This window comes from Myotis nattereri, assembly GCF_964212035.1.
Source record: "Myotis nattereri genome assembly, chromosome: 1".
Lineage (NCBI taxonomy): Eukaryota > Metazoa > Chordata > Mammalia > Chiroptera > Vespertilionidae > Myotis > Myotis nattereri.
This window is the reverse complement of record NC_138075.1, coordinates 46,665,787-46,679,404: the sequence shown is the minus strand read 5'-3', so window position 1 is coordinate 46,679,404 and position 13,618 is coordinate 46,665,787. Positions and strand designations below refer to the sequence as shown.

General features: G+C 46.8%; 1 protein-coding gene across 3 annotated transcripts in view; it reads right to left on the bottom strand.

The window, feature by feature from the left end:
- Window positions 1-3,077: 3,077 nt before the first annotated feature.
- Window positions 3,078-13,618, bottom strand: part of PARP16 (poly(ADP-ribose) polymerase family member 16) — a 30,000-nt gene continuing 19,459 nt past the window's right edge. The window contains exons 4-7 of one of the 3 annotated variants that reach the window (XM_081102010.1): window positions 12,290-12,496; window positions 8,189-8,360; window positions 6,401-6,542; window positions 3,078-4,336 (exon numbers count right to left, since the gene is read on the bottom strand). In XM_081102010.1, the coding sequence (XP_080958136.1) occupies window positions 4,198-4,336; window positions 6,401-6,542; window positions 8,189-8,360; window positions 12,290-12,496 (660 nt within the window). In that variant the 3' untranslated portion in view covers window positions 3,078-4,197. The remainder of the gene's footprint in view (window positions 4,337-6,400; window positions 6,543-8,188; window positions 8,361-12,289; window positions 12,497-13,618) is intronic. The other 2 variants (XM_081102011.1, XM_081102012.1) reach the window with 2 other exon arrangements.

The window sequence follows — 13,618 nt, the reverse complement described above, 5'->3', positions numbered from 1 at the left end:
GAATATCTGAATTGGGCTCTTTAAATCATAAATTCCTCATCCACTCCTGGTTTTATAGGCAATTGGGGTTTAATAAAATGAATTAATAAGAAACAACAGTGAACCACAACCCTACTTCTGGTCTCTCTCACTTACACGGACACTTATCCAAAAGCCCACAGAACAAAACCGCTGCCCTTTGTGGTGGAAACTGACAGCTCATAGGATTCTTAGCACTTCCCAGAAGCAGGTACCTCACTTGTGGAAGCTTCACCTGCCACCCCTCCCAAAGCTGTCCTCCCTGACAGTGACTTAGTGACAGAGGGTCGATGGGGTTGTTTTCCCAAGACCAAGGCAGCTGGAGCCCCAATGTGAGGTGGTTTCAACTGAACCACCATCTGGTCTGCTCTGCCATCAGCTGCCTGGGGAAGCTCTTGACCCAGGAAAGGGGGGTGGGGTGTGTGTGTGGGGGGGAGTGTCAGCAAGGACACTGTTTCTTCCTCCTCCATGAAAAAGGATCTGCAGCGTGAGCCTCCTCGACTCCCAACTCCCAACACACAAATGTGCCTTTTCCTGGAGCTGGCTGGCCTGTGGGATCTGCCTTAGATATAGGGTCAGCGCTAAACAGAACTGAGTTCTTAGGGTTTGTCTCCTTCCTACCTCTCCATTCCTAAGTACCCAGAGATCTCATACTATCCCTCATTACCTTAAGTCCAGGGCTGGCTCATCCATTAGGTACTGTAAGTACAATGCCTAAGACCCACATTACAAAAATGTCTTAATTTCTTTTACAATCAGAAGGGGGGAGGGGAGTGAGCTTTTAAGTGGAAGAGAACATTTTACTATATAATAGTAATATATTCCTCTTTATACCAATGCAATCATAAAATATAATTTTAAATATTTGTTATTGAGGAGAGGGCCCATGAAGGCAAAAGTTCCTAGAGCCTGTGAAAATCATCACGTGGCCCTGCTCTAGTCTTCCTCCAGCCCACTCCAATCCTCTAGATTCCAGGGATTTCTCTCCCCATATCAAAAGCTATCTTTCCAATGGCCCCCTACTAGTCTGAGAGCACATAGAGAGCAGGACTATTCTTCACTCATCCTGTGTCTGTTTCACGTCAGATAAAACGCACTGCCTCTTCTTTGGGGGGTGGGGCGAGGGTGGGGGGAAAAGGGCTAGGTTTTAAATAAACACTGTCTGAGAGCCCCTGGAAACCATGCACAACATTTCACGTCTGTGCTGTCGGACTTTGTCCAAATCCCTTCCAAGCATGTCAAACCCTCGGCCCGCAGGCCACATGTAGCCCACAATGAATATTTTTGTGGCCCAGCCAATATGACGGTATGTAAGAAACGTTTTAATAAAAATTTTGTAACTTAATTTTAAAAATATCTTGTTACACATAATTATTAATAACAAACTACAGCGTTCACTAATGACTGATTACTATAATCGTGTTGCATTCATTTCCCTTATGCGGCTTACACGCAGGCGCACCATTTCTCTCCACTAATACAAGCAGCGAATATTTTAGCAGCCGATTGTCACATCATTAGTCTTGTACTGACTTATTTGGTGTGTGCAACAGGAAATATTTTGCTTTTGGAGAACAAGAAAAATAGGTGTATTTGCATTATGCTTTTTAATTTGCGCAGTTATTCAGTGTCTGGTAAGTTAATGTTCAAGAAAAAATATTAATTTTTATTAAAATGTTCTACTATTTTATGTAAATGATTACTCATTTATTTCAGCCCTTTGTATTCGCATGTCTCTATCAAAATAAACCTATGTTTCTATGAAAATTGAAGCTTTTGGTTTTTTGCGGCCCACATAAACTTAAACCTTGTTTATTTGGCCCATGTTAGCCTTTTGAGTTTGACATGCTTGCCTTACACTGAACTCCCGCCAAATTCATCAGTGAGCTCCAATTCAGTAAATCCAACAGATACTTCTCAGGTATAATCTTGACTACACAGCAGCATTTGACACTACTCATCAAGCCCTCCTTTTTGGCTTCTATGAAACTGTTTCCTCCTATTTTCCTGGATATTCCTGCTGTCTCCTTTGCATGCTCATCCCCTCTATTGAGCCATTGAAAATAAATAATAGTGGTGATGATGATGACGATGATAATAGCGGCTGAAACATACCAGGTTTTACTCTGTGCTGGGCACTACTATAAATTATCAGTTTTTTTAATCCTCAAAATAATCCAAAATCCATTCTCCAACCACCCGCCAGAGTGACTTTTCTCAAAACCAAATCTGCTCTCCCACTTAAAAGCTCTGCTAAAAACCTTCTAATGGCGTCCCCAGCCCACAGCTTGTAAAGTCTTTCATGATCTGGCTCCTGCCCTCCTCCCCAGCCCCATTTCTCACCACATCCTCTTCCTATGACCCTCCTGCTTCTAGCTTCTCCATTAAGGACTCTAGGTCTTTGCGTGTGCTGTTCCCACTGCCTAAAATACTCTTCTTCCACCGCTTAGCCAGATACTGATAGCTCTTTCAGGTTTCAGTTGAACATCACCTTTTCTGGGAGCCAGAGATGGGGGTTATATGTAGCATGGTGGTTATGAGACCCACAGTCTGAAACCAGTCTACCTAGTTCAACTCCCAGCTCTGCCACTTCCTAGCCAAGTAAACTTGGGCAAGCTATTTAAACTCTCTGGGACTTCAATTTTTTATCAGTCGTGAGAATTAAAGAAATCATACATAAGGCACATTGCAGTGCTACTAGTGTCACTTCCACACTTCCAGGCCAGGTTAAGACATTTTGTCAGTATTTCCCAAAACTCCTTTATAATAACGCCATATGATGTCAACCTCACTGCTGAGAGTGTCCACCTGCCCATCTTGCCAGACTGTCAGCTCGATGAGGACAGGGACTTTTGGCCTTGGTCCTGTCCTATTTCTAGTGCCTGGCACACAGTAGGTGCTCATATTTAGTGTATCAACACCTACCAGCTGATATATCCTGATGATATATGCTTTCCAGCAAACAGCCACTTCACACAAGGAAGGAAAAAGAGGGTACGATTTTGAGTAAAAGGGCATACAAGGCAGGCAGGCTGAGGCTGAAAGCTGTCACAAAGGCGAACTGGTAATTAGGAAAATACCTTTATTATTTTTGAAATGTTCCAATAGTCAATGTAAAAACCATGATAGTGGCTTTTTCACTTCACAAATTATAGAAAATTACTTTCCCCATTCCTTACAGAAACCTCTCCCCACAATCCCCACCAATAAGACAGGGCTCCATTACGGCTGAAGCAGGGCAGGGAGGAGGGGCAGAGAGTACGGCAAGCAGAACCAAGGCTCTCTGGGCAGCCAGGGGCTTTTCCTGCCCAGTTTGAGTCCCAAAGACCTGTGACCCCTCTGAGGCAGGCTCAGTCCACGCGTATCTGTGACACACTGAGGCAGCCTCTGTCCTGAAGGCTGACGGTGGCAGAGGGCCTCCGGCGGGGCACTTGTGCCTGGCAGGCCACAATCAAGGCAGCTTCATGAGAGCGAGATAGGGGGCAGGCCTGCAGCTATAATTAGCAGTTAGTTAATTTTCAGAAAAAGACACTTGAGTTGCTCAGTGTTAGGTTTGTATTTTTTAATCAGAACTCTGACTCCTTCCTTTCTCATCCATGGTCGGGCACGGGGTTACAGCTGCAGCAGAATGCTGTTTGTTGATTTGAGAAAACTGAAAATGTTTTGTACTTACAAAGGTGGATGGAATTCAAAAACCGATCCCCACCGATTTTTATGAGAAACATGACTATTCCTCTTGAGCGTCTCAAGTCAAAACAAGGCAACCGCCTAGTGATTTATCGTCCCCACTACGCATTTTCCGCCTTCCAGAAGGCATTAGAGAAAGGGCCAACGTCCGCCAGGAGCGACTGTAAACATACCACTGACAGCTTGGACACTTTGTTTTTAAATGCAGCAGGACTTTTTCCTTTGGCCCTGATGGAAAAGCCAACTCCCTAGGGCTGTTTAGGCAGGAGCAGACAGGAGGGCTCCCCAAAACCTATGAGTGAGGGCCCAGTGGTCCCCCTTGGCCGGAGTGTGGCTGGAGCATCATCAAAGGCAACCGATACATTTATGGCATATGAAAATTGTCCTGTGGTCCCCAACTGGCCCGCAGGCTCAACCTGGCTGGATGCGGGGCACGGGAGGTACAAAACAAGGCACATGGTGGAGGTGGTCCCCACTCCAGGCCCAGAAAGATTATCTCTTCGCACGATTCCAAAAGTGTTGGAAAGTGGAGGAGTTGATGACACTCACTATGAGCAGCAGCAGCAGGTACAGGAATATCATGACCGTAAACCAATGGCTGGAAAACCAGGACAGCTGGCTTGAAGCCCTGCTTAAAAGGGAAAAAAGAGTGATGTTGGCAAAATGAGAAAAACATTTTTTTTAAGTGTATGCAACAACTCCTGGCTCAAAGATGAAATGATGAATTTCATCCTCTGAGTGAGCCATGAAATGAAGCTTCGTGCGTTCTCCTTTGCTCGAGAAATCTGAGGCTGTTTGCCCTGGCACTGACACGCCTTTCACCAGAACATGTTCTAAATGTACAAAGACAGCTATGCAGTGAGCTCATCCTGAGCTTCCCTTTTATAGCTGCTCCTCTTGAACCTTCTATGTCCTGTCTTTCCTTAAGCAGGACTTTGGTATCTAAAAGAATGACCTCATTCAAGGTGTCTGCCCAGATGGCAGCAGGTGGCAGGTTATTTAGCAAAAGTCATTTCACTTTTAGACACCTACAGATATCGGTCTGTGCTGGGGAAATCCTCTTTGGCCCACTGGGAGATGATCTAAACTGTCCAAGTGTGCACTAAAGAAACATTCCAGGGAGCAGTGGGAAGGAATGGAATTTTCAAATACAAAGAGCCAGACGGTTTTAAACCAAAGGATAATGTCCACCAGACTCAGGAATGCTATACAAATTTCCCAAATTTGAGGGGAAGGTTGTTTTTTTTCCCTGGTGTATGAAATCCTGAAGCATGGAAACCACGGGTATGTACAATAGGAGTGAGAAGTATTAAGTGATCCCCTTTCCTGTCTTACTTGCTCACCTGCTGCGCATCCCCACGAAAAGCTAGAGCCCAACAATGCAGCAAGATCTCAAAGTGACCTCAGCCCTGGAGAACCCTGTACACACCCCCCACTACCACCACCACATTGCTGAGGTGGGATGAGGCATCTACCATGGCTTTTAGGAGTCAGAAGGCCTCATCTGCCATTGGGTTCAACACGTCCACTTTAAAGATGAAGATGGCCCGGCCCATATGGCTCAGTGGTTGAGCATAGACCTATGAACCAGGAGGTCACGGTTAGATTCCCGGTCAGGGCACATGCCTGGGTTGTAGGCTCGATCCCCAATAGGGGGTGTGCAGGAGGCAGCCGATCAATGATTCTCTCTCATCATGGATATTTCTATCTCTCTCTCCCTTCCCCTTCCTCTCTGAAATCAATAAAAATGTATTTTTTTTAAAAATAAAGATGGCCAGAACCGGTTTGGCTCAGTGGATAGAGCGTCGGCCTGCGGACTGAAAGGTCCCAGGTTTGATTCCGGTCAAGGGCGTGTACCTTGGTTGCAGGCACATCCCCAGTGGGGGGCGTGCAGGAGGCAGCTGATCGATGTTTCTCTCTCATCGATGTTTCTGGCTCTCTATCCCTCTCCCTTCCTCTCTGTAAAAAATCAATAAAATGTATTTAAAAAAAAGAGTACTATTGAAAGAGAGTTTAAAAAATAAATAAATAAATAAATAAATAAAAAATAAAGATGAAGATGAAGCATCTCGGGTCCAGAGAGAAGATGGTGGTTCAACAGCCACCATGGAAAGTGACCGAGCTGGGCAGCACCCGATCCCAACCAGTGTCCAACCACCACCCTGCCTCTCAGCTTAATCTAATCAATGGGTTTCAGAGTGAAACCAGGAGCCTAGGGCTGAGGGGCCCCACAGTCTAGGGCAGCCAATTTGGCTTCATTCAGTCCCTCATGTCACTTGTGTTTACGAATCTCTTTGTCTTCTTCACTAGGATATATAGTCCTCAAAGGGCCAGGACCACATCTCTTTAAAAATATTTTTTTTATTGATTTCAGAGAGAAAGCGGGAGAGAGAGAGAAACATCAATGATAAGACAGAATCACAACCCGGGCATGTGCCCTGACCAAGAATCAAACTGTGACCTCCTGGTTCATAGGTTGATGCTCAACCACTGAGCCATGCCAGACAAGCCAGGACCACATCTTATATAACCTTGTCCTCACTCCTCACCCTGTCTAGCGAAGTGCTTTATGTACTTTATACATAGCTGCGGCCTAAAGCTGGAGGAAAGAGGGTGCTGGTAACCAAGAACGCAACACTTTTAATGCAGCCTTCAGTTGTCCTCCTGGGGCACGGGCGAGGACCGTCCTTCTTACCTCTTGGCCTGCTTCTGTGAGTACACCAGCAGGTACTTCACTCGCAGGAGCTGGTTGTTGGTGACCACAAAGTACTTTGGAGGGATGTCTCCCCCTTCACTGTGCTTGATTCTCGCTCTCCTGCGATCTATCTCCTTGGAATCTGAATAAGGAAAGTAAAGCACAACTTTACTGGGGTGGGGTAAGGGATACAATAACAAAAGCAGCAAATTATGAATATAAATGGGTCAAGCCGCCTGGTCTTTGGGGGTGGAGAAGCCCCAGCAGGCTGAGGAATAGGGGTGTGTGTGTGTGTGTGTGTGTGTGTGTGTGTGTGTGTGTGTGTGTGAAGCACAGTAAAAAAAAACAGGAGAATAAGCTGAGCCAGTGTGGTTGAGTGTCAACCTATGAACCAGAAGGCCATGGTTCAATTCCTGGTCAGAGCACATGCCTGGGTTGCAGGCTCGATACCCAGTGTGGGGCATTCAGGAGGCAGCCGATCAATGATTCTCTCTCGTCATTGATGTTTCTATCTCTTTCCCCCTCTCCCTTCCTCTCTGAAATCAATACAAATATATTTTTAAAAACACACAGGAGAATCAACAGAAAGACAAATAGGATAAAGAAAAAAGGAATAGGAAAATAAGAGAGATACGAGGTGGGGGAAACTTGGCTGAACAAGGAAAGCAGAGAAAAGCAGCAGATTGATGTTCAAAACAAAAAAATAATCTGGGACGAGGAACAGGACTTGATCTGAGACCCGTCTCTTCGCAGGCATTTTAAATTAGCCATTCTGGATTCGAGCTTCTTAGAACACATCTTCTACTCTTTGTACCAAGGCTTGTTTAAACAAACAAACAGAAACAAAACTTTTAATGCCACGAAAAGCCTTAGCAATTTAAAAAAAGCCAACGCTGTGTGACAGCAGACGTTGCAAGGTTTTGTTTTGATGTTTAATGTCACGGTTTGCAAACTTCCTAAGAATTATAAATGCAAATATTCATGCTGTCTGGTTTAAGCGGTTGGCGTCAGACCTGGGCCCGTGTCTCGGTTCCAGTTGTTTCACATTAGAGCCCAGGAACAGTTTTCCCAATTTCCCTTTTCTCTTTGGAACCAACAGGCCAGGTCTGGAGACCAGAGTGACAGTTCTTGACTCTTCTGCCTCTGCAGGCAAAACAGCAGGGGCAGCCGGGCAAACAATCTAAGGGACGTATTAGGGAAGTAGACCGAGGCGGCCAGCGAGTCGTCTGCTTCCTGGAAGCCTGGGGTTTACTGTCCGTGGCCTCAGTTGCCTCTCACATCCTCCAAGGGCTCCAGCACACACAAGAGCATCCTGGAGGGACAGGTCTAAACACACGTATTTAGCTTCAATTTGGCAAATATTTTCTGAATGTCAAGTATGAACCAGGCTCCCTACTGATACCAGGTGTCCAAGCCTGACTGAGTCCCACTTCCTGCCCCCAGGAGCCCACATTCCGGCCTCACACACTCACGTTCAGCTATCACATCTCACTTCCTCCCCAGAGCTTTCTCTGAGCATCTGAACCCACCAACGGCTCCGTCGTCTGATCTGCCCGGTGGACCCCCTCACCTGGGACTCTACCTACCACCTTATAGTGACATCTTTTCTGTGTGTTCAATACCATAAGGAGACTGCTCACTGCTTGAAGGCAGGCCCCTGTCCTACACTGCTCTGGACTCGGCCCATCCCTTAGCCCGCAATGGGTACTCCACCCAACAGTTGGGTCAACAGCAAGAGCCTACGCACCCTGAGGCTGCAGCCTAGTTCTGGGCCAAGTGCGCACTCACCTTTCTTCTTGGTTTGGCACTTGACATCTGGATGGTCTATGACCTCGCACACAGCCACGCAGCTGAGGATGGGGCCAAGGAGGCTACGCTGCCACCCATAGCCATGGGGGCTGTAAATGAGGGCCAGGCTCAAGTCACTGGTGAGGTAGGTGCCTTCCCCGAACAAGGATGTCTAGAATGGCAGCGCCCACCAGGAAAGAAACAAGGCTGGGTAAGTATAAAATGGAACAGCAAGGCAACACACGTCTTTCTCCAACAGAATTATAAACACAAAACTTTCAAGCCTTTTTTTTTTCCCAGTGAAAAGGATAAACTCAAATAATCCTATGACATCATTATGGGGCTATCGCTAAACACATTCCTATCTGACGACCGGGTGACTGTGGATACACCTGATTAGCCTGGCAAACTAGTAGTTCCTGTGGTCAAGGCTGAGTGAGAAAAACATAAGTATTAAAAGTCCAGCCCTAACCGGTCTGGCTCAGTGGATAGAGCATCAGACTGTGGACTCAAGGGTCCCAGGTTCGATTCTGGTCAAGGGCATGTACCTTGGTTGCGGGCACATCCCCAGTGGGGAGTGTGCAGGAGGCAGCTGATCGATGTTTCTCTCTCATTGATGTTTCTAACTCTCTATCCCTCTCCCTTCCTCTCCGTAAAAAATCAATAAAATATATTAAAAAAATAAATAAATAAAAGTCGAGCCTGGTGGGTGTGGCTCAGTGGTTGAGTGTCAACCTATGAACCAGGAGGTCACAGTTCAATTCCAGTCAGGACACATACCCAGGTTGCGGGCTCAATTCCCAGTGTGGGGCATGCAGGAGGCAGCCAATTGATGATTCTTTCTCATCATTGATGTTTCTTTCTCTCTCTCTCTCTCTTTCCCTCTCTCTCTCTTCCTTCCACTCTGAAATCAATAAAAAATATATTTTTTAATTAACAGGGTGTTAATTTAAAAAACTAAAAAAGAGTCCAAACAGTCCCAAGTTTAAATTCTGCCTATACCTCCAACAAGCTGGCAAGTTATAAAAACACTCTGGCTGGGGGGTGGGAGTGACTGGAGAGAGGTCAATGGAGGGAAAAGGATACATATGTAATACTTTAAACAATAAAGAATTTAAAACAAACAAACAAACAAACTCTCTGGGTCTCAGTTTCTGCATTTACAAAATGGTGATAATAGTGTCTCCTTCATAAGGTCGTGCATGAGGATTCAATGAGATAATGTACATAAAACATTGATCAGGACTCCTGGCACATGAGAGGGGTGGGCACTCCAGCACAGAATCTTGTGTTGTAGTATATGCAGTAGTTCCTGCTACATGAAATGCATGAGCATGGTTACACTGATGGGCTGGCAGAAGCAAAATAATACTCGTATGTACTAGGAGGGGGATCGCACCTTAAGGGGGAAGCAATCTGAGTCATTGCTTAGAAAGGAAATGAATCTCTCAGACCAGAAACTATAACTGAATGAAGAAGCCTATAGGAGGGTCAGGGTAAGTTTTACTCTTTGTATTGGTGTTGACCTAGAAAATGTCCAAAAATCTAGAAGGCAGCGCCCTGGTGGTAGGTGCTAACTTGGTGCCCTCCATGAGGAAGCACGCCAGGTGAGAGACAAGGATCTCAGGTTAAATACCTCCAGTTGAGCCTACAGAAGGCATAGCAAACAAATCCTTGCCCATGGTAGACATCAATGATCAACCATGATGGCCAACATAAAAATATCAGTGATGGTACTCATTCACACTGGCTCAGAATCCTTCTCAATGCGACATCCAGGTAGCTGCTACCCAGAGCAGCTGTTGTTCTGAGGCCACAGCATCAGTATCACAAGACAATGAGTGGACTCTAAAGCACACTGAACACCCTATGCCTGGGAATTGAGAAATGTCTTGTCTGGTGGCACCAGACTTCCAAATTCTAAGCCAATTCAGTGACGCTTAAGGGATGTGAAACAAGTCTTTGCTTGGCCTTTGGAAAGCCCCGTGCTGGGTTAGGCAGAGTTCCCATGTCTTAAAAGCCTGCACAGACCTCTCCAAGGATACTGGATGTCCTCTGACCTGACCCCATGTCCATTCTCCCCTCTGCCTGTATATATACACCTTCTAGACTCGAGAACCTCAAGCATGGCTGCAGTGAGCAGAAGAGTGGGAAGCTTGGGGTATCTCTACCATGAGAACAATCCCACAGCTTCAGCTGGCAGACATCCTGCTGAAAATCCAGACAGAAGAGGCAAGAGGAGACACTTTAGCAAAGGATTCTGATGAGATGCTGCTAAGTAGCAAAATCCCTGGGGGACTGAAGTGAAGGTCTGGTGTACAAGACTGTAATCTGCAGGCAACTTCAGGCTGGCTCTGCTGTGGAGGGAGGCCCGGGATTCCAGTAGCCTGGCCGAAATAATCAGCTGAAAGCCAGTGTAAACAAGCTCGTCATCCTCAGCAAAACCTAACTGCACTAATTGCTAATCTGCTGCAGCGCTGCTGGGAAGTCTCTCCTGCTCCAGGATGCATCAGCCACAGGTCAGCCTGTGGCTCAGGGAGCCAGCCCCTCCGACAGGGCAGGTGCTGCATGACCGGAGGAAAGGCTGCAGCACTGCTACTACCCAAATTCCTAGAAAAGCAGTGTCCTTGGTGCTCAGTACAGGAAGACCCTTTGCATGCCTGAGCTGTCTCAATCCTCTCGGCTCACCAGAGGGTGGGTGATGGTGCCCTATTGTACAGATGAGGACACTGAGGCTCAGAGAGTTTAAATCAATCTGCACAGGCTGCAGAGCTGCTAAGGTGGTTTTTTTGGCTCCCGTCTGTACTCTCCCCCTACACTTCACAGAGAGGCAAAAAAGTGCCAGCGGAGCCCTAGCTGGTATGGCTCAGTTCGTTGACCATCATCCCATGCACTGAAAGGTTGCCAGTTTCATTCCCAGGAGGGCACATGCGCATGCCCAAGTTGCGGGCTCAATCCCCAATAGGAGGCAGCCAATCGATGCTGTGCTCTCACTCTGTAAAAATCAATTTAAAAAAAGCTTTTTAAAAAAATGTGCCCTCAGTGGTTGAGTGTCGACCTATGAACCAGGAGGTCACAGTTCGATTCCTGGTCGGGGCACGTGCCTGGGTTGTGGGCTCAATCCCCAGTTTGCGTCATACAGGAGGCAGGCAATCAATAGTTCTCTTTTATCATTGACTAGAGGCCTGTTGAACAAAAAGATTCATGCAATAGGCCTTCCCTTCCCCTGGCTGCCAGCATCGGTTTTCCTCCGGCACCCAGCACCCAGGCCTTTGCTCCGGCCAGAGCCGCCTTCAGCACCTTCGCTGCTCCGCTTTGCGCCTACATATGCAAATTAACCGCCATCTTTGTTGGCGGTTAATTTGCATATCTCACTGATTAGCCAATGGGAGGCATAGCGAAGGTACGGTCAATTACCGTTTATCTATTATTAGATTAGATGTTTTTCTCTCTCTCTCCCTTTCCCTTCCTCTCTGAAATCAATAAAAATTTATATATTTTAAAAATGTGCCAGTGGAGAAGGGGTTGTTGACACTGTTTTGACTCTTGAAAAAGGGAGGACACTAAGGAGAGGACGCAAACTCAAGGAGGGAGGGAAAGGACCTCTCCCTGGTACATCCCCAATTTCTCCAAAGGCAGACTCTGTTGGAGTGACCCCTAGAGCAGTGTTTCTCAAACTTCAAAATACAAAGAGATCACCTGGGGAGCTGGCCTGGGGTGGGCCCTGAGATCCTACTTGTCCAACAAGCTCCCAGGTGATGTGGGGCCACTGGTCCAGGAACCATGCTGAGTGGTGAGGGTTGACCACACACTGGGATCACCTGGTGAGCTTTAAAAGCCTGCTGCTGTCTGGACCTGACTCCCAGAGAGGCTTCTCAAACTGCCATCAGTATAGGGATCACCTGGAGATCTCGTTAATACGCAGGTTCTGATTCGGAAGGTCCAGGTGGGCCCAGGATTCTGCATTTTCACAGGTGCCCAGCTGCTGCTGGTCTGTGGCCCACACTTTGAGTGGCAAGGACTTAGGGAACCTACCCCTTCCCACCCTTTACCCGCTCTGACCCACCAACCCCCCCAAATGTCAGCAGGCTTAGGCCCCACCTTGTTCAGGTGGCAGTGCAGGCCATTGTGGATGATGGAATGGAAGTTTTCTAGGCGGCTCCCATGGAAGGCGTAGATTAGGTCTCGTTCTCCTTTGGTCTCATAAAATTTGGCATTCGCTGGGTCCGAGTACTCGATTTCAAATAGGAAGTCCGGCACAGGGACAGGAGTGTGAGGGGCACCAGTCAGCTTTTGGATCTTTTCAAACTTGAAAACATGAAGGGAGTCGAAATTTTATTTGGGAAGCTGGTAAAATGTGCTGCCAACATGGCCTCCTAAAGCCTTGGGCTTAAAGTCTAATGGACTCTGTTCATGAGGACAACTGGTTTCATGAGAATAAAGACATCAACTTATAAACAAGCTCAGAGCTCACAGCTCAAGACTGCCTTCCTCTGATGTTTTTCCTTACAATAGGCTGAGAAGCATGCATTGTTCCTTCTAACTAAAGATTACTCTTAATTTTCATAAGTTTCACATCTATTTCCTATATTCCATCTTTACAATCATCTCAGGAGGTAGAAAGGTGTGATAAATGGCAAAAATGGCCACATATTTTTTCCTCCCACCCCTTTGCAATGTGACTTTGCAGGTGGAATTCCACCAAGATTCCATCAAGAGATGGAAACTATTTCACTGCCCCTTTAATTTGGACTTGGCCATGCGACTTGCCAATGGGACCTATGGCAGACAGAGGCTTGAAAAGGTCTTGCCCCTCCTTGTCTGCTGCTGGGAACCTTTGCCCTTCACTGCCATGTGAACAAGCCCTGCTAGCCTGTAGGGGGATGAGTGCCTCACAGAGGAAGGCCCAACCACAGCAGCCATCCCAGCTGAAGCCCCAGGCATATAAGTGAGGCTACCCCAGATCACCCAGCCCCAGGTAAGCCAGCCCCACCCAGAAGGACCACCCAACCAACCTACAGAATAATCAGAAATAATCAGTGTTGTTTTAAGCCACTAGGTTTTGGGGGATGGTTTGTTATGAGGCAAAAAAAACTACTTGATATAAAAGGGTGAGCTATTTCCTAAGGGGCAATAATCCTCTTTAGGGCAGAAACCACATCATTTCAGTGATTTCCAACCAGGTAAGTCACAGTCTATGGAGAAGGCGAAGTTTTCTCTGGGTTGTGATTAAATAAGAAAATTAGGGCGGCCGTGGCTGGTAGATCAGCTGGATAGAGCATCATCCTGAGACACCAAGGTTGCAGATTCAATCCCCAGACAGGGCACATGTAAGAATAAACCATCCACCCGGCATGGCTCAGTGGTTGAGTGTCAACCCATGAACCAGAAAGTCATGGTTCAATTCCTGGTCAGGACACATGCCCAGGT